Source organism: Oryctolagus cuniculus, chromosome 12 (genome assembly GCF_964237555.1).
Source record: "Oryctolagus cuniculus chromosome 12, mOryCun1.1, whole genome shotgun sequence".
NCBI classification, from domain to species: domain Eukaryota; kingdom Metazoa; phylum Chordata; class Mammalia; order Lagomorpha; family Leporidae; genus Oryctolagus; species Oryctolagus cuniculus.
In genome coordinates, this window is record NC_091443.1 from 65596815 (window position 1) to 65621858 (window position 25044).

Below are 25044 nucleotides of genomic sequence, written 5' to 3' on the forward strand. Positions count from 1 at the left end.
CCATGACAAATCTCGCGCAGGGCGGTACCCATATCCGCAGCAGGTCTCCAAGGTGAACAGCCTCTGGCATGATCGAACAATGTAGGTAAGGGAAGTCCACAAAAAATTTAACCATGGCATTGACAGCTCTTGTCAGCGCAGCGAATACAAATATTTAGTGAATTATTTTTGTAAGCTTGGGACGTAAGTCAAAACAACGTATATACTTGACTACAGCACGGACGCAATGTTTGAAAGTGTAGCCATCTCACACTGGGGGAGGGGCGGGGCAGCGGCACACGATTAGAATGGAGGTGTGTGGGGTGGACCGAGAGGAGGCGGGGCTAGCTGTCCGTCCTCGTCCACTTGGCTCTGGATTGGTTGAGGCTAAGCAGGCACCGCCCAGTAGGCAGCAACACACAAACACACATAAGAGCCCCGGAGCGTCGCTTGGGGTGAAGCAGGGCGGGACAGGCGTGCTCCCGCCCACCTGGCTCAGGATTGGTTAAAGCTAAGAAGGCACCGCCCCATGAGCAGAGCCTCGCCCCGTGGGGCGGAGGCAACTCTGGAAGCCTGTGGGGGTGGGACGAGAGTGGGTGGGGCGAGCCGTCTTCCCGCCCTCAGCGTTCACCAGAGACCGAGGCTCCCCCTTTCGGGCGTTGGCGTGCGCTCCGGGGGAGGCGGCCAGGAGGAGGCGCGTGGGACGGGCGGGGCCGGCTGTAGCTGGGATTGTGGCTTGGGCCCGGGATGCCGCCTCTGGGTCCACCTGCTGGAGTTGAGTTGTGGCCAAGGAATGGCGAACGTGCGGGTGGCGGTGAGGGTCCGGCCTCTCAGCAAGAGGTGAGTCTGGGTGGGAGAGGGCACTCTGTTCCTCAAGAGATGCTGGCGCCGAAAAGTCAGACACAAAGTGCCCCGGGAGTTTCAGGGGCGGGAACCCGTACAGGCCTGGTGGACCCGGCCTCAGGTCGAGTTCTGGCAGCAAGTGCGCTGCGGGATAGCGGTTTCCCGAGTGCGTGTCGCTGGCGTCCTGCCAGCAGGAGTCTGGATGCGCAGGCTGGGGCGCTTCCCGCCAGACCGTCGAAAAGGACTAGGAGGACGGTGGACAGTGCCCTGGTCCCGGGGAACCGAGGCAGAAGGGTGTGTGCTCTGGGGTGCACAGGAGCTTCTCTGCAAAGATGTGCAGAAAGACTGTCAGGGGGTGAGGGGAGATTGAAGCAGACCAACGTGGTTTCGTCCTGACTTGATGAAAGGCTGATCCAAAGTAGGAGACGTCATTCCAACTCCTTCCCTCATCGTCCTGGGTGCCCACTTCCTCATGGGTGACTCTCATACTGCACCTCTCAGCCCCTGAAGCCTCCCCTGCCCGCCACCCCTCCTCGCCTCTCTTCCTCCAGTTTTCCACTCACACGTTTGGAAAATCAGGGGAAGCTTTGCCGAAGGGTCTGTGTTAAAACTACTTTTTAGTGATTGGAGTTTGCTGAGTTGTGGAGAACCTGTAGAGGGCCCGCTATGTAATAACATCAAGAGCAAAGACTTGGGCTGTTACAGAACACGGATGATTTTTGGTTGGGGGTGGGGATTGATTACAGCGGACAGAGTGTGTTTTGGAACCAGAAGGTAATATTGGAATTAATTGGGAAGTTAAATTTCCAGGGCATAGGATGATTTGACAGTTGGGAAGAAGGGTCAAAAAAGGCACTGTCTCCCATAATAAAAGTTGGTACTTAGTGGGATTTGCTTTGAAGGACTTGTATCTGACAAAATAATGATAACAATGAGATGGAGGACAGAAGACAAGGAGAAAAAAAGGAGACAGGCCAAAGAAGTAAAATGGGGGAGCAGGTGCTGTGGCATAGCAATTAAAGCCACTACCTGCAGCGCATATGGGCTCTGGTTCGAGTCCCGGCTGCTCCTCTTCCAATCCAGCTCTCTGCTATGGCCTGGGAAAGCAACAGGAGAGGCCCAAGTCCTTGAGCCCCTGCACCTGCATGGGAGACCCAGAAGAAGCTCCAGGCTTTGGATTGGCACAGCTCCGGCCATTGCAGCCAACTGGGGAGCTACCTCTCCTTCTCTCTCTGTGTAACTCTGACTTTCAAATAAATAAATCTTTAAAAAATAAGATTTATTTATTTTATTTGAAAGTCAGAGTTACACAGAAAGAGGAGAGGCAGAGAGAGAGAGAGAGAGAGAGAGAGGTGTTCCATCTGCTGGTTCACTCCCCAGATGGCTGCGATGGCTGGAGCTGCGCCGATCCGAAGCCAGGAGCCAGGAGCTTATTCCAGGTCTCCCACGTGGGTGCAGGGGCCCAAGGACCTGGGCCATCTTCTACTGCTTTCCCAGGCCATAGCAGAGAGCTGGATGGGAAGAGGAGCAGCTGGGACTAGAACTGGCACCCATATAGGATGCTGGCACTGTAGGTGGTGGCTTTACCTGCTATGCCACAGCGCCAGCCTCATACATAAATCTTAAATTAAAAAAAAAAAAGTAAAATGAAGGAAGAAAGAGGAGTCAGTGCCTGGACTTCAGTGCCTGGACTTCTGTATTTGGATTGGTAAATGGCTTCTGTGTAACTGGATGTGGTGGCTCGAGGCTGGAAGGTTTTCACAGGTGCAGCTGCTGGCCTAGAGGCAGCTTCTGCTAGATCCTTTTTTTTTTTTTTTTTTAGTGGAGAGAGAGAGAGAGACAGAAAGTTGGTTCACCCCCTAATGGCTGCTGCGGCTGGCATACCCCGCTGATACAAAGTCAGGAGCCAGGTGCTTCCTCCTGGTCTCCCATGCCGGTGCAGGGCCCAAGCACTTGGGCCATCCTCCACTGCTTTCCCCGGCCACAGCAGAGAGCTGGACTGGAAGAGGAGCAACCAGGACAGAATCCGGCGCCCCAACTGGGACTAGAACCCGGGGTGCCGGCGCCGCAGGCGGAGGATTAGCCTAGTGAGCCATGGCGACGGCTAGATCCTCTTTATTGCAAAACCGTTCTCTCAGTTCTCAGGATAACACCATGCCTCACAGTAACTTTGCAGTTCCTTGGGAACATACATCATTAAACAAAGTGACAAGAAAGGAAACAAAGAAACAAAAGTACTTATTTTTACCTCCAGGACTTCCAGTAGTGAGTGATAGGTCAAAACTGCAGATGTCCAGGTGTGAGCAAGTTGTAGCATGCGAAAGATTCAGCCTGGTACGGATCCCACAGAATCCTCCACTGATGGCAGCTCTTCTCCAAGATGGGCTAACCTCCCCGTTTCTTTTTGTTTGTTTGTTTATTTGTTTCTTTTTGTTTTTAATTTGGGAGGTGGAGAAAGAGAAAGCACTCCCATCTGTTGGTCATTCCCTAAATGCCAACAATGGCCAGGGCCCGAGTCAGGCTGAGGTCAAAAGCTGAGAACTCCTGGTCTCCTGTGTGTGTGGCAAGGACCCAACTTCTTGAGCCATCATCACCTGTTGCTTTCCAGGGTGTGCATTAGCAGGAAGCTGGAAATGAGCGTGGAACCAAGACTGAAACCTAGGCATTCCAGAAGGGAAGTGGGCATCCCAACCAACCAGTGGCTTAACCATGATGCTGCCCCTCTCTCTGTGTTTTTTTTTTTTTTTTTTTTTTTTTTTTTTTTTTTTTTTTGACAGGCAGAGTGGGCAGTGAGAGAGAGAGAGAGACAGAGAGAAAGGTCTTCCTTTGCCATTGGTTCACCCTCCAATGGCCGCCGTGGCCAGCGTGCTGCGGCCGGCGCACCGCGCTGATCCGAAGCCAGGAGCCAGGTGCTTCTCCTGGTCTCCCATGGGGTGCAGGGCCCAAGCACTTGGGCCATCCTCCACTGCACTCCCTGGCCACAGCAGAGAGCTGGCCTGGAAGAGGGGCAACCGGGACAGAATCCGGTGCCCCGACCGGGACTAGAACCCGGTGTGCCGGCGCCGCAAGGCGGAGGATTAGCCTAGTGAGCCGCGGTGCCAGCCCCTCTCTATGGTTTTCAAGCCTAATTTCTATGGTATGGTTAAGAGCCCAGGCTTTGGCCGGCGCCGCAGCTCACTAGGCTAATCCTTTGCCTGCGGCACCAGCACACTGGGTTCTAGTCCCGGTTGGTGCACCGGATTCTGTCCCGGTTGCCCCTCTTCCAGGCCAGCTCTCTGCTGTGGCCAGGGAGTGCAGTGGAGGATGGCCCAAGTGCTTGGGCCCTGCACCCCATGGGAGACCAGGATAAGCACCTGGCTCTTGCCTTCGGATCAGCGCTGTGCGCCGGCCATTGGAAGGTGAACCAACAGCAAAGGAAGACCTTTCTCTCTGTCTCTCTCTCACTGTCCACTCTGCTGTCAAAAAAAAAAAAAAAAAAGAGCCCAGAGCCCAGGCTTTGTGATGAGACTATTCTAGGACTGCCACTGCTAGCCGTGTGGCCTTCAACAATTGTGTGATTCCTTTCAGGTTTAGTCCTCCATCTGTAAAAATGATACATTAGAAAGCTACAGTAGTAGGATAGGTTACAAGAATAGCGTAAGATGAAGGTGAGTGTACTTCTTACAGTGTAGAGTGAGCATGTAGAGTGCTCAGTAAGTGGTGACTCTGTTCCAGAGCCAAATTCATTTTTAAAATTAATTTTGTAAAATTAATTATGTGGAGTGTATGTGAACTGTGTATGTGAAATATATGAAAGGCAGAGTTGGAGAACCACAGAGAAGGGGAGAGATCTTCCATCCACTGGTTCACTCTCCAAATGGCCACAATGGCGGGGCTAGACCAGGTTGAAAATAGGGGCTCAGAGCCTTTTCTGGGTCTCCCACATTTGTGCCGAGGCCCAAGCACTTGGGCCATCTTCCACTGCTTTCCCAGGCGCATTAGCAGGGAGCTGGATTGAAAGTGGAGCAGCCAGGTCTTTAATCTGTGTCCATATGGGATACCAGTGTCAGAGGTGGCGGCTAAACTTTCTGTGCCACAGTGCTGGCCCCCAGAGCCAAATTCCCACAACCCAGCAATGCATGCTTGGTAGAGTGCTGCATGATATGATACTTACAAGTATTTATGGAGACAGACATTATAAAACAGGGAAACATTTTGTCCCACTAATGCTGGTCTTGATTTCTTAAAAATTGGTGTTTCTTATGTGAATTTGGTCTTGTTTCTAGGGAGACCAAGGAAGGGGGAAGAATTATTGTGGAAGTTGATGGCAAAGTGGCAAAAATCAGGAAGTTAAAGGTAAGCCTTAAATTGTTTTTCCATTTCTTGTCCCAGAGGAACTAGTAGAGTTACAGGGGTGTCTGGGTGGATATATGAAGATGTTAAAAATAGAGGAATGGTGGAGGGAAGAGCATATAAAGGGAGTTGTGGGAAGATCTTGGGCCAATCATAAAGCAAATAAAATAAACCAACTAAGAAGTACAGGGGATGTGGCTACTTGAGGTCTATCCAATAAGGGTGCTGTTTTGGAAACTGGTGGGTTGCTACACTGGGGTAAACATGAGGGATGTGATTAGGAGCCATGGTCAGCTTGAACCACCTGGGCAATTCATTTGTCTGTCTACCTCACCTGACAACAATTTAAACTCTTATTTGATACTACCTCATCTCTAGGCATTATGACAGATTTTAGTATGCACCTGCTAATTACTGTCCTGAGGTTCAAATAACACCCTTCAGATCCTGGATGAGAGTCAGTCACTAGTTTCAGTCTTGTTACCAGTTCTCTTTCATAGATCTGAGGTTTGAGTCAGTCTCACAAGGAACTTGTTCTCCCATTCCTCACTTCCTCCTAGGGCTAATTTCCTCCATCCTTCAGGCCAGCAGAAGATGGAAGATTCTGTCTTTCTGGGCCTCAGGGAATAGATAGGGCCAGGGAAGCTGACCATGTGACTCCTGCTAGAGTCAGCTTGCAGGTGGTACTCAGCATTCCTGCTGAAGCTGACTGGCAAGAGGGATTGTCTGGACCACAGGTCTCGTAGCCATGCCCATGCCCATGTTATTCCTGTGATGTCATCTGTTTGCTTTTGTTGTTAACTCTCTAATAAAGAGAATGCAGCTTGCCAAACTTTGAATAGAAGCTCTCAAGACTAAGGACCTTTTATTCTCTGCCATCTCTTATTTATATCTCTGTTGCCTAAGGATTTTAGCCACTTTATTCTTAGAGCTCATATTTTGGTTATAAAGAATAAATCTTGGTCAAGATCCGACTTTAATCTGCCCCTACATACCTCCCTAGGTGCGTACTTCCCTGAGATCAGTTATCCATTAGGAATTTCTTGGTCATTCTGAAAGCCTCATTCTTCTGCATGTAATGATAACCAGTGCCAGAGTCCTCTCTCTCTATCCAGTAGTAGCACAAGACCTTTCTGTGAATTATTCCATTCTCCTGAATACTTAGAGGTCCGTTCACTTCCAAGCTGTGACTCTATTGGCAGTTGTATTGCTCTTGGCTCTTTTTTCTAAAATGGTTTTTAAGTCACTGAGGATGAATACCTCAGAGATGACAGTGAAAGCCTCAGGTTGAAGGAGCCTGTCGGGCCCAGGGCTAAACTTCTGTATATTCCTGGTATCCTCTGCAGGAATACTTAGAGAAGAAATGTTAATAGTAATAAGAAGATGCCAGACAGAGAAAGGCTTTCTCTCCTAAGCTAGCCTATGTCTTAGATAGTTGGTTCAGAGGTGGGCAGATATGATACACATTTAGTTCTCTGGAGCTTTATTTGTACCGAACGAGATAGAAACAAAGGTTACCTTTCTTTCAAATATGTTAGGACCAGTCTGGCTCTCAATTACTGTGTTAGAGAATGATCAGGTGCCACTGTACAGATTCTGATATTATGGTAGAAAAGACACTGGATCTTGTGTTTGATTTTAGGTGAATAGTCGACCAGATGGCTTTGGGGACTCTCAGGAGAAGGTTGTGGCATTTGGCTTTGATTACTGCTACTGGTCAGTCAACCCAGAGGACCCCCAGTATGCGTCTCAGGATGTGGTAATGTCATGTTTTTTCATCACTCTCTTGATTTCTTTTATTGTTGATAGTTAAAATGTTTATTATGAAGATACTTCAAGATTATTATGAGACACTTGCACAGATTGAAAGCACTGTAATTGGCACTTTAAGAAAATTTTGGTATAGCTGACGTATTTTCAAAAGATAGGAACTCCATGAGGCCAGTGCTGTGGTGCAGTAGGTTAATCATCTGCCTGCGGTGCTGACATCCCATATAAGTGCTGGTTCTAGTCCCAGCTGCTCCTCTCCCCATCCAGCTCTCTACTATGGTCTGGAAAAGCAGTAGAAGATGGCCCAAGTCCTTGGGCCCCTGCACCCGCATGGGACACCAGGAAAAAGCTCCTGGCTCCTGGCTTCAGATCAGCGCAGCTCTGGCTGTTGTGTCCATTTGGGGAGTGAACCAGTGGATGGAAGACCTTTCTCTCTGTCTCTCCCTCTCTCTGTCTGTAACTCTGCCTCTAAAATCAATAAATAAAATCTTTAAAAAAAAACAAACAAAAGATAGAAACTCCAGTACATCAAAAGACCATTGCCTTTTCAAGCAATTATTTCTGTAGTAGTGTTACTCAAAGGAAGTTATATAAAATGTGATGATTTCATTATGTGTCTCCTCAGTTCTTCATAATTGAATAATTATTGGAAAATTAACAGGGAATCTGGGCCCTGGCTGTTTCTTACTTTGGATATTTTGATCAGAAACATGGTTTTGGTCATCAGTTCCAGAAAGAGCAAAGGAGATAGAAAAGCCTGCTTAGGGCATAGGAGTTGCTGGTGTCCTTTTTAGACATGGCCCTCAGCATGATTCGAGTGCATACAAGTTCAGGTAATGTTGTGTAATGAGCAGCAGAAGGGCCCCAGGGATGCTAGAGGCTAATATTTTCTTTGGCCTTAGGCTTGTCCTTGTGATCCTAGGTAGAGTAAGAAACAGCTAGTCTGTTGGCCTCCAAGGGATATAGGAAGCAGATTCTGTTGATGTGCTGTCTGAGATGGAGAGGACCAATCCAGGCTTTACCAGCTGAAGCTTTGGCCACTACTGCCTGTGTCTTGTAGTTTTACTTAACACTCTCAGGTTTCTAAGGCAGCAGGAGGTATGGCCAGTGGGTCTACAGAATGTCTCTGTTTCTGTGAAGCAGTAGCGTTGTCTTGATTTGGGCATTGTCAAGCACCATGCATTCAGTCCCCATGATGGCCAGCAAGCTTTACCTCATTTACCTTTTTTTTTTTTTTTTTTTTGACAGCAGTGTGGACAGTGAGAGGGAGAGAGAGACAGAGAGAAAGGTCTTCCTTTGCCGTTGGTTCACCCTCCAATGGCTGCCGCAGCCAATGTGCTGCAGCCCGCGCACCGCGCTGATCCAAAGGCAGGAGCCAGGTGCTTCTCCTGGTCTTCCATGGGGTGCAGGGCCCAAGGACCTGGGCCATCCTCCACTGCACTCCCTGGCCACAGCAGAGAGCTGGCCTGGAAGAGGGGCAACCGGGATAGAATCCGGTGCCCCGACCGGGACTAGAACCCAGTGTGCCGGCGCCGCAAGGCAGAGGATTAGCCTATTGAGCCGCAGCGCTGGCCCTCATTTACTTTTATGACCACAGACAATAGCCTTCTTCCCAGCAATCATTAGGATACTTTGTGGCAGTTGTCGCTCCCCCTCTTCGTGGAGGAACGACACAGGACCCTGCGCTGTTCTTTCGTCTGCTCGGCCCTCCCCGGGTTTGCTGCTGGTTCTTCCCGGGTTGGCTACTGTCCCTTCCACCTCCGTGGAAGGGCAGTTCCCCCTGGCCACATTCCCCACTTCCGCGGGGGAGCGGCACACCGCCGGCCGGCTCTCTCAGGGGCTGCACAGGTGTTCCCCTTAGATGTTCCCCTTAGATGTTCCTGGTGCATGCCGTCTCTCTCCTCCTTTATAGTCCTCTTCCACCAATCCCAACTCGGCTGCCCACACGCCGAGTACGCTGCTCTCCTCCAATCAGGAGCAGGTCCTGCTGTTTATTGGCTGAACTGGAGGCAGCTGTGTAGAAGCTGTTTTCTTCTCTCCCAGCGCCATATTGTGGGAGAGCAGGTGCATAGAATAAGTCTTAATTCCAGTAACAGTATAGTCCGAGTTGCTCCCCACAGCAGTGTGTCCCTAAAATGTTAAAAAAAAAAAAAAAAAAAACCTGTATCCCTAAAACTAGAACCTATTTGACCTTTTGTGGTTCATTATCATTATACTTACATATGAAAGAACACACTACAGGGGTGTTACCAGTGGGAAGTAGCATTGGAAATGGAAATATTCGGTTGCAGGGTGGGGAGTCTTGTTGCATATATTCCATTGAATAAAAAGCTGAAGTGTGTTTTTGGGTGAGAGTTGTAGTTTTTGTGAAACTTTTTCTAATTATGCAAAAGGAACATTACCAGGTCTGGGTGACTCAACTTTTAGAACTGGTTTGCTGTTGATATAGACTTCTGAAGATGATTAGATGCTTTTAAATGATGAAAGTGTAATGACCTCATTCCTTGCTTTTTAGGAGAATAAGTAGAAACGACTAGACCACTGGGTGGGATTTGTTTTTTCAGTGGGCCCCTTCTGTTAAAATATGAGCATCCCCCCTTCATGTTCTGATACATTTCCTATAAAATGTATCAGAAAGGGGCAGGGTGGACAGCACCTGGTAGGGACTATCCTTTGGAATAGGAGGATACTGGCAGGCTCAGGCTTGTCTTGTGGTACTTGACTTTTATCCCAGCACTCAAATGTATATAAGTTGTCTTGTTACTAGTATTTGTAACTGTTTCATTGCCATCTCCAAGAACAATCAGGAGCAGAACTGACTCCTAGAGAAGATGAGACTCCTATAGCAGCACACAGTGTGACTGTATTTGTGGCAACAAAGATGGTGGTCCTTGTATTAGAAAGTATGAACATTCTAATAGCTATATCAGACCTTCCTGGCCAAGGCATACCTATGCTATTCTGAACATAAGCATTATTAACTATTTTATGTAACTTAAGATAAATTATTTATTTGAAAGTTTGTTACAGAGAGCAAGTGCATGAGCTTCTATTTGTTATTTCACTCCCCAAATGGCCACAAATGGAAACGATTGTACGGAGCCCAAGCTAGAAGCTGGGAACTCTATCTAGATTTCCCACTTGGGTAACAGTGGCCCAAACGCATTAGCAGGGAGCTATATAGGAAGTGGAGTAGCCAGGACTCAAATCAGGCACTCTGATAAGGGATTCAGGTATTCCAAGTGGGGACTTAAGAACTGTGTGAACATTTCCTCCTCCATCAATGAGCCTGGGTGTGAGTTTGGTCTGAGGCTTGCATTTTACATTTATGTGGCTTAATTGAATAAAGAATAACCTAGTGGAAATAAAAAGGTCATAGAAAATAATAATTTATAAACGGGATTCTTCTGTTCCCTGATAGGAAATTTACTACAAAGATCAAATGGGATTGAGACAGGAAGCCTGTCCAGAGAGATAAAACAGTGTCTCCTAAGGTTTATTGTAGCTTGTTTATTAGTTGTCTGAAGGCCTTATTGGTTCCAAGAAAAGTCAGATATGACAGGGAAGGAAGGGAACCATGGTCACAAGTTGGGGTAAGGACAGACGTCCCAGAATGGTGGCTAACTTCAATGCACAGGTTCTGGTCAAAGGGCTTAATTGCTTTAACATAGAAATTCAAACTGGACTTAACCTTGAGTGCTCTGACTCTGGTGCTGTCAGGGGTAGGAAAGATAGACTACCATAAAATATTAGGACTTGGGGTAGGAAAGAATTTAGATGTTACCAGGTCATCTTTTCCGTAGTGCTTATAATCACATTTGAGGGGAGAGGAGGTCAGTCTTACTGAAGTATAATTTATATACAATAAAATTGGCCTTTTTGGTGTATAGTTCTATGAGTTTTTTTTTTTTTTTTTTTTTTTTTTTTTACAGACAGAGTGGACAGTGAGAGAGAGAGACAGAGAGAAAGGTCTTCCTTTGCCGTTGGTTCACCCTCCAATGGCTGCCGCGGCTGGCGCGCTGCGGCCGGCGCACCGCGCTGATCCGATGGCAGGAGCCAGGAGCCAGGTGCTTTTCCTGGTCTCCCATGGGGTGCAGGGCCCAAGCACTTGGGCCATCCTCCACTGCACTCCCTGGCCACAGCAGAGAGCTGGCCTGGAAGAGGGGCAACCGGGACAGAATCCGGTGCCCCGACCGGGACTAGAACCTGGTGTGCCGGCGCCGCTAGGCGGAGGATTAGCCTAGTGAGCCGTGGCGCCGGCCATAGTTCTATGAGTTTTGACAATACAGGTGTGCAACTGACCTCCAATATATGAAATAGGCAGTATATAATGCAATCCATTCTGAAAATTGTTTGATGTCTCTTTATAATCCAGCTGTCTCTCCCACCACCAACATCTGGCCACAAGTGATTTATTTTCAGTTTTGCCTGTTCCATAATGTCATATAAATAGGATTATACAGTAAGTAGCCATATGAATCTGGCTTCTTTCACTTAGCATGATTCATCTCTGCTATTATTTATGTTATATCACATCTTCTAAACTTAATTCAGACTTAGTTAAATCACCTGCTCACGGAATAAGAATCTTGTGGCTTTGGAAGCCTGGATTCTGACTGCAAAGGGTGAAGGGCCAAGTTCCTGGAGGATAATGCCTCTCTCTCCCTGAGTCTCTTCTTGAAATAGAGCACTGATTTCATATATCAAATATCTGAGAAATACCCAGTTATTTTTCAATGAGTTTTGAGTGAGTGGATATTGAGTGAAAATCCAAATATCTGGCTTTAGGGGGACATTTTTCTTGGTGCTGTAACTAGTATCATTCATGATCATTAGACTATTGCTAGATTACTCACCTTTGTTACTACAAATTTGAAATGCAGGAAAAATTTCTATGAATTCATTTTAGGTCAGGGTTTCCTGGTACAAGGCCACACCCACAACTGGGTATTTTCAACAACACAAGAGCCTTTTCCCAGAGCGTTTCAGGAATTTGAGCAACATTATAAGACAACATTCACAGATAAGATGTTGACAATGATATCATCTGTTCAGTGTTGGTGCTGCCTCAGAGCCTGTTAGAATTGGAAGGGAACTTAGTTATCTAGGCCAGGGTTTTTCAAGCTCAACAGTATTGACATTTGACCAGATCATTCTTTGTTGGGGTAATCTATCCTGTGCATTATAAAATGGTTAGCATTCCTGACTTCTACACACTAGGTGCCAGTAGCAGACCTCCAGTTCTGGCAATCAAAAATATCTTCAGGGGCCGGCACTGTGGCACAGTGGGTTAAAGCCCTGGCCTGAAGCGCCGGCATCCCATATGGGCGCTGGTTCAAGACCCAGCTGCTCCATTTCTGATCCAGCTCTCTGCTATGGCCTGGGAAGGTAGTAGAAATTGGCCCAAGTCCTTGGGCCCCTGCACCCATGTGCGAGACCCAGAGGAAGCTCCTGGCTCCTGGCTTTGGATCGGTGCAGCTCCGGCTGTTGTGGCCAACTGGGGAGTGAACCGTCAAATGGAAGACTTCTCTCTCTCTGCCTCTCCTCTCTCTGTGTATCTCTGACTTTGAAATAAATAAACAAATAAAATTTAAAAAAAAAAAAAATATCTTCAGAGGCCAACGTTGTAGCACAGCAGATTAAGCCACTGCCTGCAACACCAGCAGCCCATATGGCCACTGGTGCAAGTCCTAGCTGATTCACTTCCAATCCAGCTCCCTGCTAATGGGCCTGAGAAAGCAGTGTAAGATGGCCCAGATTCCCCCCTCCCACCCATGTGGAAAACCCAAATGGAGTTCCAGACTCCTGACTTTGGCCTGGTCCAACCCTAGCCATTGTGGTCATTTGGGAGTGAACCAGTGGATGCAAGATATCTCTCTGTCTTTGTCTTTCCTCTTGCCTTTCAGATAAAAATAAATAAATCGATGTAAAGTGTCCTACCAAATGCTTGGCACCTAGGATTTCAATTAAGTAAGTTTAAAAATGCTGTGATTTGGATCCCTGTTCTGATAACAGTTGTCATAATGCAAAAGAATCAAGGCCTGTAGTTTTTTCTAAGAGTTGAATTAGATTTGGAAGTTTATTCTCTGTGGCCAGTGCTGAGGCACAGCAGGTTAAACTACCACCTGCAATGCTGGCATCATATGTGGGTGCCGATTTGAGTCCTATCTACTCCACTTCTGATCTAGTTCCCTGCTGATGCACCTGGGAAAGCAGTGGAAGATGGCCCAAGTGCTTGGGCCCCTGCTACCCATGTGGGAGACCTGGAAGAAGCTCCTGGCTTCAGCCTGGCCTAGCCTCAGCTGTTGAGGGCATTTAGGGGAGTGAACCAGTGATGAAAGATCCCTCTGTTTCTCTTTCTGTCTGTAACTCTGTGTTTCAGATAAGTAAATGTTTTAAAAAAAATAGAAAAAGAAAATCTCTGAATCTGGTTATGATCCCTTCTGGGCCCAGTGCACTCTGCTTGGAAAACCAAACCAACTTCCTTTTTTTTGGTGGGGAACATCTGTTGGAGCAGCTTAAGTGTGTCGTGTTTGGGTGATGGTGTGTTTGTAAAACTTTCCATTAGGAGCATTAGCTCAGCTTTACCCACCAAGGACTGTAAGTGTTCAAAACAAATGCAGACTGAATCAACAAAAAGAATGTCCAAGAACAAAGAGCAGCCCAGCCCTTTGTGGAAAGCAGTTGTTCCTATTCTTCTGGGAATCTATCTTAAAATAGTTTATTTGGCTCAAACGAAATATCCAAAACACTTGCAGGTTTTCCAGATAAAGAATTGTGTGAGTGAATAGCAAGATTTTTTTCCTCCATAATCACTGAAGCAAAAACTGAGATAATAGTATGATTGTGCTTTTTTGTTGCACTATTTGTTTGGTCCACAATACACTAAATACAACAGGGAGAGTACATCATTGCCCACCCTCAAAGAGCACTGATTGAGAGAGAGAAGAAGAGTTACAAATTCTTTGGCAAATATTTCCTGTAGTTCTAGGCTTCAGTATGAGGATGTCAGAGACTTGGAGAGGCTTTAGAGGAAAAACACACGTTCCCCAAAGTGTTTAAAAGGCTGGACTGCAGGAACCAAGAGGAAAGCCACTGTTAGCGTAGTAACCCTCATGTGTTTTTACACATGATCACTTAATGAAGGGCTGTTTGTCCAGAAATAGAAAACAGAAGTGATAATGTTCTGTAAGTTCAGAACACAGTGGAGTATGACAACCAGCTGGTCTTCATCTCCATAGAGGACTTCCATTCCATGGTAGAGAGTTTTAATAATTAGGACATAAGAGTAACTTGTGCAGAAGTTTTGAATCCTGACATGTGATTTGACTTCAGAGTTACAGAGTGTTACTATTAAAAGAAATGCTGTAGAGATTATTTATTATTCTTACTTTAAAACTGAGGGCCTAGAGAAAGAATCACAGAAAAAATTTTTTTTTCTTTTTTGACAGTTCAGTTGTTTTTTGATGTTTCAGGGACATGCATATTGCTTATTCTCATGGTAGGAGCCGTGAACAGCAACACAGAAGTTCAACATGGCAGTTAAGGTGTGGCTTGCAGAATTTCAAGCCAAGATCTTGTTTATTTTACTTTTAAAAGTTTAATTTATTTGAGAGGCAGAGAAATGACAGAGAAAGATCCTCCATCCATTGGTTCAGTCCTTAATTGGATCCAACAGGTCAAAGTGAGGAGCCTGGAACTCAATCCATGTTTCTCACCCGAGTGGCAGAGACTCAAGTATTTAAGCTGTTAAGCTGCTGCCTTCCAGGGGTACATTAGCGGAAAGTGGGAATCAGAAGTAGAGCCAGGATTTGAACTGCAACACTACAATATGGGATGTGGGCATCCTAAGCGATATTCTAACCATTATGTGAAGCACCTGCCTCTTATTATTTGAACTAGACCAATCCCCAGCTTTGTACTCAATAGAGAAGAAGAAATTCCACAACTGCCATCTAGAAGTATGGGGGTGCACTGAATGTCTGTTGTTATGGGCTGATTAGATACTGGTGCCACAGAAGCAGCGTTTCTAACTGGGGACCCCGAGCCATGACAATGACTTACTTGCTGACTCAGCAACTAAGTAAGGGGAGGTGGGGAGACTATGATCCTCCCTTCTCCTTACCTCCTGAATGTGGAGATAGGAATGAAGGCTTTGGGGAAAGAGTGCAGAAGGTGGAAGAATTACTGAAACTGAAGGATGTCCTTGGAAGTGCAAAACAAGAGGGAAACATGAAGAAGAAACTAAGGTGAGGAGGAATTTGAGAGCTCACAAAATGGGCTAGTACCGTTAGGATCATACCACTTTTTGCAGTAGATGTTATCTATGTTATCTGCACTTTAGGGATGAAACAGGCCTTGCTTAAGGCCTCCCAACCTAGTGATGGAACCAGCAATCAAAACGCTTGACTGTGAACTCATGAGTCCAAGCTCTTCAACCCTATGCCTCACACAGCTTTATTTCTGCTTTTCTAGCACTACACATCTTAAATGATTAAAGGCTAATGTGTAAATTATTCAATGAATGGTTTGGTAGGTGACAGGCAGTATAGGATTCTGCCTTCTTGAATATTGCTGCCTGTTTGGGGGAGGCGCTGGTTTGCCCGAGTGAGAGAACTGCAAGTTTCTCTGCACCCACTGTCTCTGATGCACGTGTCTGCCAGGGGAGCTGGGGTGTGCGTGGGTGTCAAAGCACTTCTCATGCATATTTGCAGAGCTGTGTACATTCCATCGTTACTACTGTTTCTTTCAAACCAAGATGGAAGACAGAAGTAGAAGGGGCAGAAACTTATAAGAAAAAGCCTTTTTGTGCAAGAATTGGATGGGGCACTGCAGGCTGAGTGGGGGCAGGGAGACTACCATGAGTATTTCATTTCAGTAGGCTTCCTCTGCCAGCGGCACAGCTGCTCAACTCCATAAGCATAACCATGGGCTGGATTTTAAAGGAATAAGGTCATTCTTTTGGCTTCATCTGACTCTTTCTCCTCTTTAGAAACTTGACTGTGAATCTTTAAAGAATAGCTTTCAGACTCATAAAAAGATCTGAAGGAGGGAAATCTTTAACACTTGATGTTTGCTGTACAGTTGCCTGTACAGAAATAAACAACAAACTAGAGAAATTTAAAAATGCAAAAGGTTGTTTGGGTTTTCCCTCTGTGAGATCAGGGTGACAGGAATCCTAGTAGTAGCTGGAGCCCTTGAGATCCAGGTTGGTGAGAGCAGTTGTCTGTAGGGGCTGCACCCCCAGTGATTAATGGGCACTTGCCCATCCAGCAAAGAAATATACAGAGTTCCTAAGGCAGTTGTTCTAGACATTACCCACATGTTCTCTTGTTTACACCTCTAATGTGGAAAAACCGCTTATTATACTCCTTCTACCCCTTACACTTGGTTTATCCTGGAGTTTAAGGGGGTTCTCAGTTAAACACTTGAAGAGAGTGTGGTGGCAATGATTACTTAGAGAGTTCTTATAAAAACTGACTTGTAAAATCAACTAAACAAGAGGACATAATGTGAAAGCGGATCTGTATGTCCAACAGAGAAGACAAGCTTCTCCTGGGACGCTGCCGTGTGTTTCACCCAGTGCTAAGTTTTCCTCCCACAGAACTGCACAGTCTACGCCTAGGTACTCTCAGCACATTTTCCATAGCCAATGAAGCTGACCAATAAGAGGCATCTTTTACATGCACTGCTCAGGGAAGGAGTCAAAGTATGGAGAAATAAATAGAACTAGCTTCTCTCTAGCTCTGTGGTTAGCAGAAAACGGACAACAGCATTAACCAGTGTCAGGTAATTAACTAGTTTATAAATATTTTGTTATAAAGACAATAGAAGCTAATTGTGAAACAAACAATACAGGACATAAAAAGCCTTCTGCTACACCTCCCCACCTGCCACATTCTTTAAAGGTAACCACTGTCTGCATTTTCCCTGGTATCATCCTAGGTATCATTTTTTTTCCCCACTTCATATATTTATTTATTTGTAAGGCAGAGTGACAGAGGAAGAGCCAGAGATCTCCCATCTGCTGTTTTACTCCCTAGATAGACACAACAGCCAGGGCTGGATCAGTCTCTCACATTGGTGGCAGGGCCTTAGTACTTGGGTCATCATCTGCTGCTTTCCCAAGAGCATTAGCAGGGAGTTGGATTGGAACCTGAGCAACCAGGACTCAAACTAGCATTCTGATACAGAATGCCAACGTTGCAAGTGGCAGCTTAACCTTCTGTGCTGCAATGCTAGGCCCCAATTTTTCCCCTATTTTTAAGAGGGAATAAATAAAGAAATTGACATAAATAATATATATACCATAATAAAGAAATTGACCTGCCTGTCATACATCTTGCAGATATTTTCCCTGCTGATACTTTACTATTTTGCTTTTGATTTGCATATGTGCAGTTTTAAAAATGTTGTCAAATTTAGCAGCTCTTCTCTATGGATTCCTGGTGTGTTAAACTTAGAAAGGTTTTCTCTGGGGCTGGTGCTGTGGCGCAGTGGGTTAAAGCTCTGGTCTGAAGTGCCAGCATCCCATATGGGCGCCGGTTCTGGTCCCGGCTGCTCCTCTTCTGATCCAGCCCTCTGCTATGGCCTAGGAAAGCAGTAGAGAATGGCCTAGGTCCTTGGGTCCCTGCACCCGCATGGGAAACCTAGAAGAAGCTCCTGGCTCCTGGCTTCAGATTGGCACAGCTCCAGCCATTGTGGCCATCTGGGGAGAGAACTGGCGGATGGAAGACCTTTCTCTCTGTCTCTACCTCTCTCTGTAACTCTTTCAAATAAATAAAATAAATCTTAAAAAAAAAAAAAAGACTTTCTCACTCTGAGATTATACTCATAAATGTCTTTAGTGTGTGTGTGTGTGGTTTTAAAAATTTTTTCCTGGTATGCGAATGCATTTACCTCTTTTTTAAAATTTATTTGAAAGGTAGTGTGACAGAGAGAGAGATCTTCCATTTGCTGGCTCACTCTTCAAATGTCCACAACAGCCAGGAGCCAGGAACTCCATCTGGGTCTCCCATGTGAGTGGCAGGAATCCTGGTATTGGAGCCATCATAGGCTGTCTCTCAGGCACATTAGCAGGGAGCTGGATAGGAAACAGAGGTGGGACTCAATCCCAGACATTCCAGTATATAGAATTCAGGCTACCAAAGTAGTGGCTTAACCTGCTGCACCGCAGTGCCCACCCATGGTTTTATCTTTTTCTTAATTTAAATATTTGGTTAATTTGAAGGTTTTTGGTATAAGAAATGAAGCAGTATTATAACTTTTTGTTGTTGTTGTTGTTCCTGGATAGCTAGACAGTGTCCCAGTACCAATAATTTATAAGATTTTACATTTTTTGTGGTCAGTATTGTAGTGTAGAGGGTTAAGTTGCCGCGTGCAATGCTGGCAACCCATTTGGGGTGGGTTTGAGTCCTGACTGCTCCACTTCTGATCCAGCTCCCTGATAATGTGCCTGGAAGAGCAGCAGAAGAGGCTCAAGTCCTTGGGCTCCTGCACCCATGTGGGAGACCCAGATGAAGCTCCTGGGTTTGGCCTGGCCCAGCCCAGGCCATTGAGGAGTGAACCAGCAGATGGAAGGTTTCTTTGTCTCTATCTGTAACTCTGCTTTTCAAATAAATGATATCTTTAAAGAAAGATTTTACAATTTTATTTTTTAATTTGAAAAACATGAGAGAGGTAGAGAGCTCCCACATGCTGGTTTATTTCTGAAATGGTCACAGCAGGCTGGGCTGGGTTCAGCCTAAGCCAGCAGCCAGAACCCAGGAACTCCATCTTGGTCTCCCATATGGGTGGCAGGGACTCAACTAGTTGAGCTGTCACCCACTGCCTCCTAAGGTGTGCAGAACTAGGACTTGAACCAGGCACTCTGATATGGGATGTAGGTATACCAAGTGGTATCTCACCTCTTGTGTCAAACACCCACCCCAGGGTTTTCTTAAGAATTCTATTGTGTTTGATTGATTTTATTTTTTAAAGATTTATTTATTTGAAAGTCAGAGTTACCATATGTGGGGCTGGGAGATTGATTGAGATTCTGTCCACTGGTTCACTCCCGGAATGACCACAAAGCCTGGGGCTGGACCAGGCAGAAGCCAGAGCCTAGAACTCCATCCAGGTTTCCCTCATGTTGGCAAGGACCCTAGCACTTGGGCCAACTTCTGCTTTCCCAGGAGCATTCGTGGGGAGCTAGATTGGAAGTGGAGCAGCTGGGACTCAAACCTGCATGCTTATATAGGATGCTGGTGTCATCTCAGGCAGTGGCTAAACCTGTTGTGCCACAATGTAGGTTGCCATCTCCCCCTCTCCCACTGCCCATCCCCTGATATTTTTGTGCTACAGCAGCATCCTGTTGTAGAAGTTGTCAAATACACAGAAACCCACAATATTTTATACTACTATTTTTTAATAAAAAGCAGTTTTTAAAATATTCATTTTGAAAGTGTTAACAGAGGGGCTGGTGCCATGGCTCACCTGGTTAATCCTCTGCCTGCGGTGCTGGCATCCCATATGGGCACCGGTTCTAGTCCCAGTTGCTCCTCTTCTAGTACAGCTCTCTGCTGTGGCCTGGGAAAGCGTGGATGATGGCCCAAGTCCTTGGGCCCCTGCACCCACATGGGAGACCGGGAAGAAGCACCTGGTTCCTGGCTTCAGAGCAGTGCAGCTCCGGCCGTAGCAGCCATTTGGGGAGTGAACCAACGGAAGAAAGACCTTTCTCTCTGTGTTTCTGTCTCACTGTCTGTAACTCTACCTGTCAAATAAAAAAAAAATAATAACAGAAATCATCCATCTGTTGGTTCAGTCCCCAGATGGCCATAATGGCTAGGCCTGGACCAGGCCAAAGCCAGGATCAGAAGCGTCTTTCAGGTTTCTCACATGGATGGCAGGGGGCGCAAACACTTGAGCCATTCTCTGCTGCGTTTCCCAGGCCATTAGGAGGGAGCTGGAGCAGAAGTGGAGCAGAACTGGAGCCACTGCTCACATGGGATACAAGCATCTCAGATGGTCGCTGAACCAGTTGTGCCACAATGCCAGCCCATGTTATCCTAGTTTGGTTTTTGTGCTTCCTAAAAATGCCATGTATTTCTATGCTTTTGCTCATGTTGGTTCATCTTCCTAATGTGTGTTAGTTCATCAAACCCCTCCAGTTCCTACCATTCAAATTACTGCTTGTTCTGTTAAAATGATACTTTCTCCTTAAGTCCCCATCCTTGGCTTCTCATAGCCTCTCTTTTTCTTTTAAAGATTTATTTATTTATTTGAAAGGTAGAGTTACAGAGAAGCAGAGGCAGAGAGAGAGGTCTTCCATCCACTGGTTTACTCCTCAAATGTCTACAACAGCCGGAGCTGTGCCGATTTGAAGCCAGGAGCTTCTTCCAGGTCTCCCACGTGGGTGCAGGGGCCCAAGGACTTGGGCCATCTTCTGCTTTCCCAGGCCATAGCAGAGAGCTGGATCAGATGTGGAGCAGCCAGGATTCGAATTGGTGCCCATATGGGGTAATGGCTTTACCTGCTATGCCACAGTACCGGCCCCTCATAGTCTCTGTTACTCCCATGTAATACTTTCTCTTTATTAACAAAAATGGATTCTATTTGTGTGACTTAATTAGGTTGAGCGATCCAGGGCTCATCTTTCTTTGAAACTAGCACAGTAAGCAGTTACGAAGCTGCCATAGTTGACAACACGTTGCATTGAGTGCTTGGGGAATATGGAGTGATGGAAGATGTGATCCTGGCCTCACGAAGGCTTTAGACTTGTTAGAACTGTCAGGCTTTAGGCACAGAAAAAACAATAAGCAATACCAAGGTTTCCTATGTGAAGTAAATGGTACTGGGGCTGGTGTTGTGGTGTAGGCAGTAAAGCGGCTGCCTGCAATCATGGCTTCCAATCCAGCTCCCTGCTAATGGCCTAGGAAAAGCAGCAAAAGATGGCCCCTGTTACCCATGTGGGAGACGCAGATGAAGTCCCTAGTTTCAGCCTGGCACAGTGCTGACCATGTGAGTATCTGGGGAGTGAACCAGTGGATGAAAGATGTCTCTCTGTGTTGCTCCCTTTTTATTTGTAACTCTGACTTTCAAATCTTTTTTTTTTTTTTTTAAGGTACTTTGAGTACATCAGGAATCTGGAGAGATAACTTACTTATTGGTTGCTTTGAATGAGTTCAGTGGAGGTTATTTTTGTCCAAGGGAATGGCCTATCTAAGGCAGGAATGTACAAGATATGTTTGAAGGGGTGAGATGGAGCCGCCCGAGTGGTGCTAAGAAGGTGTTGTCACAGTGCCCATTTCTCCAGGTGTTCGAGGGGACCAGGCTCCCACACTGCATTTCTGATAGGCTCAGACTCCTGGGGGATATGCAGTACCACAGTTTCTCAGGTGCAGTGGCAAAGTGACCTCATGAATATGCTGAACACTTTAGGTGAGACCTGCAGATAACGGCCACGTCATTACCCCATACCAGAAGAAGGAAATGTACTTTTTCTTAGAGGACTTTTTAACCTCAGGACAGGTAGCAGTATCTCTAAGATAAACAGTTAACAGTGTTAGAGAAACAGCATTCCTCACTCAGCAAACATTTATTTATCTAATGTATGCAAGTCATAGGCTAGGTGCTGAGTGTGGATGTGTGTGTGTGAGACAGGGAGAAAAAGGGGTTTGCTCAGTTTTTTTGTTTTTCTTTCTTCTTTTTTTAGATTTATTTGAGAGGCAGAGTTACAGAAAGACAGAGGTCTTTCATCCACTGGTTCACTCTGCAAATGGCCCCGATGGCCGGAGCTGGGCCAGGCTGAAGCCAGGAGCCAGGAGCTTTCTCCAGTCTCCGATGTGGGCGTGGGGGCCTGAGCACTTGGGTCATCTTCTTCTGCTTCCCGGGCCATCAGCAGGGATGCTGGATTGGAAGTGGAGCAGCCGGGACTTGAACCAGTGCCCATGTGGGATGCTGGCACCGCAGGCAGAGGCTTAACCTACTCGCCACAGCACCGGCCCCTGTTCAGTTCTTTTACCTTGCTTCAGTATCTCCTTTTCTACAGATGAGATTTTGATTTTCTAGATGTTCTAATAGGCGTTCATCTCCATGTAGTCTTCCTACCCAGATGCTTGTTGTTTGGAGACCACTATGCCTTCCTTTCTTTCCAAACCCTGGGCTTAGGACCACAGTATCTCTATCTTTGCTTCTCTCCTCAGGAGCCTGCCCCTGGGGCATCCCACAGATCTATTTTTGCTTGCAAATGGTGTAATTGTTATGATTTTAACATTGAAAGCTACTTTCTTGTGGAAAAATAGCCTCCCAGGAACATGGGACTGGCTTTTCCTTCCGGATGTGCGGTTGAGCATTACTGATGGCTTTATGTCCAGATGCCTCATTACCAAGAGGGAAACAGGATGTTCATACGCTTTCCGAGCACAGACTTCGAAAGCTTGGGTTTGTTCTGCCTTGCTATTCAAAGCGTGGATGTCTGGGCATTGAATAGAGTCTGTTAAAAATGCCTTTTTTTAGATTTTATTTGAGAGGTAGAATTATAAAGAAAGGGAGGGACTGGGAGAAAGGTCTTCCATTTGCTGGTTCGCTCTGCAGATGGCCTCAATGGCTGGAGCTGAGCCAATCTGGAGCCAGGAGCTTCCTCTGGGTCTCCCACATGGGTGCAGGGACCCAAGCATTGGTCCATCTTCTGCTGCTTTCCCAGGCCATAAACAGAGAGCTGGATCAGAAGAGGAACAGCCAGGACAGGAACCAGCACCCATATGGGATGTCAGCACTGGCCCCATAAAATGCTTATTTTCTGATCCAACAGAAAGGTACTGAGTCAAGATCTGCATTTTAAAGAGACTGCCAGGTGCTTAATATGCATGTGAAAATAAAGTTAAGATTCAGACCATGGGATTTGGGGATGGAGCTTAAGATGCTGCTAGCCTGGGGGGGAGGCAAGTTCTTTGTAACAAGATTCTAGAGTACATGTGTACCTCTCCTTAATTCAAAAAACTGTAAATGGATAATTCCTTTTTCTAGGCCCAGTTACTTGTGCTTTTGCTCTGGCTGAATAATGTGGCTTGTTCCTTGATTGACATTTCTCTTTTCTGTCTGGTGGACTCAAGACACTGTTAGACTTTGACGTATTTACATATCTGCCTTCTCAGGCAAACTTGATGGCTTTTGACCTTGTAGAACAAAACTTTATATGATGTAATTTAAATAGCCTTCATTTTCTTATCTTTCAAGATAGAATAGTAATTCCCCACCAACCAACATCATAGGAACTTTGTTAGACTACAATGAAGTATTAGGCTGGGGAGGACTTTGGGAAAAAGTTAGAAATATTATCAATTGGTATTGTTTCTGAATTACGTTCTTTGTTGTATCTGCAGCAGGAATGACACTGACTTTCTCTTTGTACAGGGTCCTATATGTTACCAAAGTAGCTGTTAATTCTCAAAAATATTTCTGAAGACACCATAATTTGCTATTTTTTAAAAATTAAGAGCCCCAGCTATTCTGTCCCCAGTATCCTCCTTCCCCTGTGCTGAGACAATCGCTGTTATCAGTTGCTTAGATATATAGTCCCAGAGATGTCTATAGAAATATAAACATGTAACTGTGTATTTTCATTTTTTTTTCAAAATCTTACAGTATACACATATTATTCTGCATCTCACTTTGTTTGCTTAATATATCTTTGAGACATTTCTAGATAGGTATATAAACTACTTTTTTTATTTTTGATGATCACATAGTAATTTTCTGTTTCAGTGTGCCCTAATTTATTTGCCACTATGAAATTTTTAAAAAAAGATATATTTATTCAAAAGGAAGAGTGCAAGACAGAGAGAGAGAGAGAGAGAGAGAGAGAAAGAAACACTGTGTGTGTGTGTGTGTTATCTTCCATCTGCTGGTTCATTTCCTAAATGCCTACAGCAGCCAAGGCTGAATCAGACCAAAGCCAAGGGCAAGGAACTGTATCCTGGTCTAACATATAGTGGCAGAGACCCAAGAACATGGGCCATCATTCATGCTTTCCCAGACACAAGCCAGAAGCTGGTTTGGAAGAGGAGCAGCCGGGACTCAACACTCTAATGTGGGATGTGAGTGTCACAAGCAGTGGCTTAACCTACTGTATCACAGTGTATGCCCCTGACCTTTTTTTTAATTATTACATTTTTATTTACTTTGCTTTGGTTTTTGAGAGGCGCACGGGGAGATTTCCATCCATTGATTCACTCCCCAAATGCCTACAATGGCCTGAGCTGGGTCAGGTGGAAGCCAGGAGCCCAGAACTTAATCCAGGTCTACCACGTGCATGATAGGGACCCAGCTACTTGATCCATCACCTGCTGCTTTCCAGGGTACATGTTAGCAGGAAAGTGGAATTGGAAGTGGAGATGGGACTTGAATCCAGGAACTCTGATATGGGATATGGGCATTCCAAACCATCTTAACCACTGTGCCCAATGCTCACCCTATTTGAACTTTTAAACTATGTATGAACTTTGGAACTGTTTATTTTTATAGACAGTGACAACCTTATAGGCAACATATATGTAGTTGAGTCTGCATTTTTTGCCTGGTCTCTCTTTTAATTTGGATTAATTAGACTATGTACTTCTTTTTTTTTTTTTAAGATTGATCTATTTGAAAGTCAGAGTTACAAAGAGAAGGAGAGGCAGAGAGAGAGAGAGAGAGAGAGAGAGAGAGAGACCTCCCATCCGCTGGTTCACTCCCCAGTTGGCCTCAATGGCCAGAGCTGTGCCAATCCAAAACCAGGAGCAGAAGCTTTTTCCAGGTCTTCCACGTGGGTACAGGGACCCAAGGACTTGGTAAGCCATTTTTTACTGCTTTCCCAGGCCATAGCAGAGAGCTGGATTGGAAGTGGAACACCGGGACTCAAACCAGCACCTGTATGGGATGCCAGCACTATAGGCAGCGGCTTTACCCACTCCGCCACAGTGCTGGCCACAGACTATGTACATTTAGTGTAATTAATGATACAGTTATGTCTATCATGTTCCTCTTTTTTTTTTTTTTTTTTTTTTCATCTACCTGAGAGGCAAGTTGACAGAGAAACCAACTTGTCATCTGCCGGTTCACTCCTCAAATGCCCATGGCAGGCAGGTCTAGGCCAGACTGAAT

General features: G+C 45.8%; 1 protein-coding gene and 1 non-coding gene across 15 annotated transcripts in view; one reads left to right on the top strand and one right to left on the bottom strand.

Moving 5' to 3' along the window:
• The first annotated feature begins 602 nt into the window (after nucleotides 1–602).
• STARD9 (StAR related lipid transfer domain containing 9) overlaps nucleotides 603–25044 on the top strand; it is a 136290-nt gene continuing 111848 nt past the window's right edge. For 10 of the 14 annotated variants that reach the window (XM_051822022.2, XM_051822025.2, XM_051822030.2 and 7 more), the window contains exons 1-3: nucleotides 603–819; nucleotides 5088–5157; nucleotides 6797–6913. In XM_051822022.2, coding sequence (XP_051677982.2) covers nucleotides 773–819; nucleotides 5088–5157; nucleotides 6797–6913 — 234 coding nt within the window. In that variant the 5' untranslated portion in view covers nucleotides 603–772. The remainder of the gene's footprint in view (nucleotides 820–5087; nucleotides 5158–6796; nucleotides 6914–25044) is intronic. The other 4 variants (XM_070054067.1, XM_070054070.1, XM_070054069.1 and 1 more) reach the window with 3 other exon arrangements.
• Nucleotides 11730–11908, bottom strand: LOC127484044 (small Cajal body-specific RNA 16). The gene has a single exon (XR_007910825.1). It is a non-coding gene; the product is annotated as a small Cajal body-specific RNA 16 (non-coding RNA).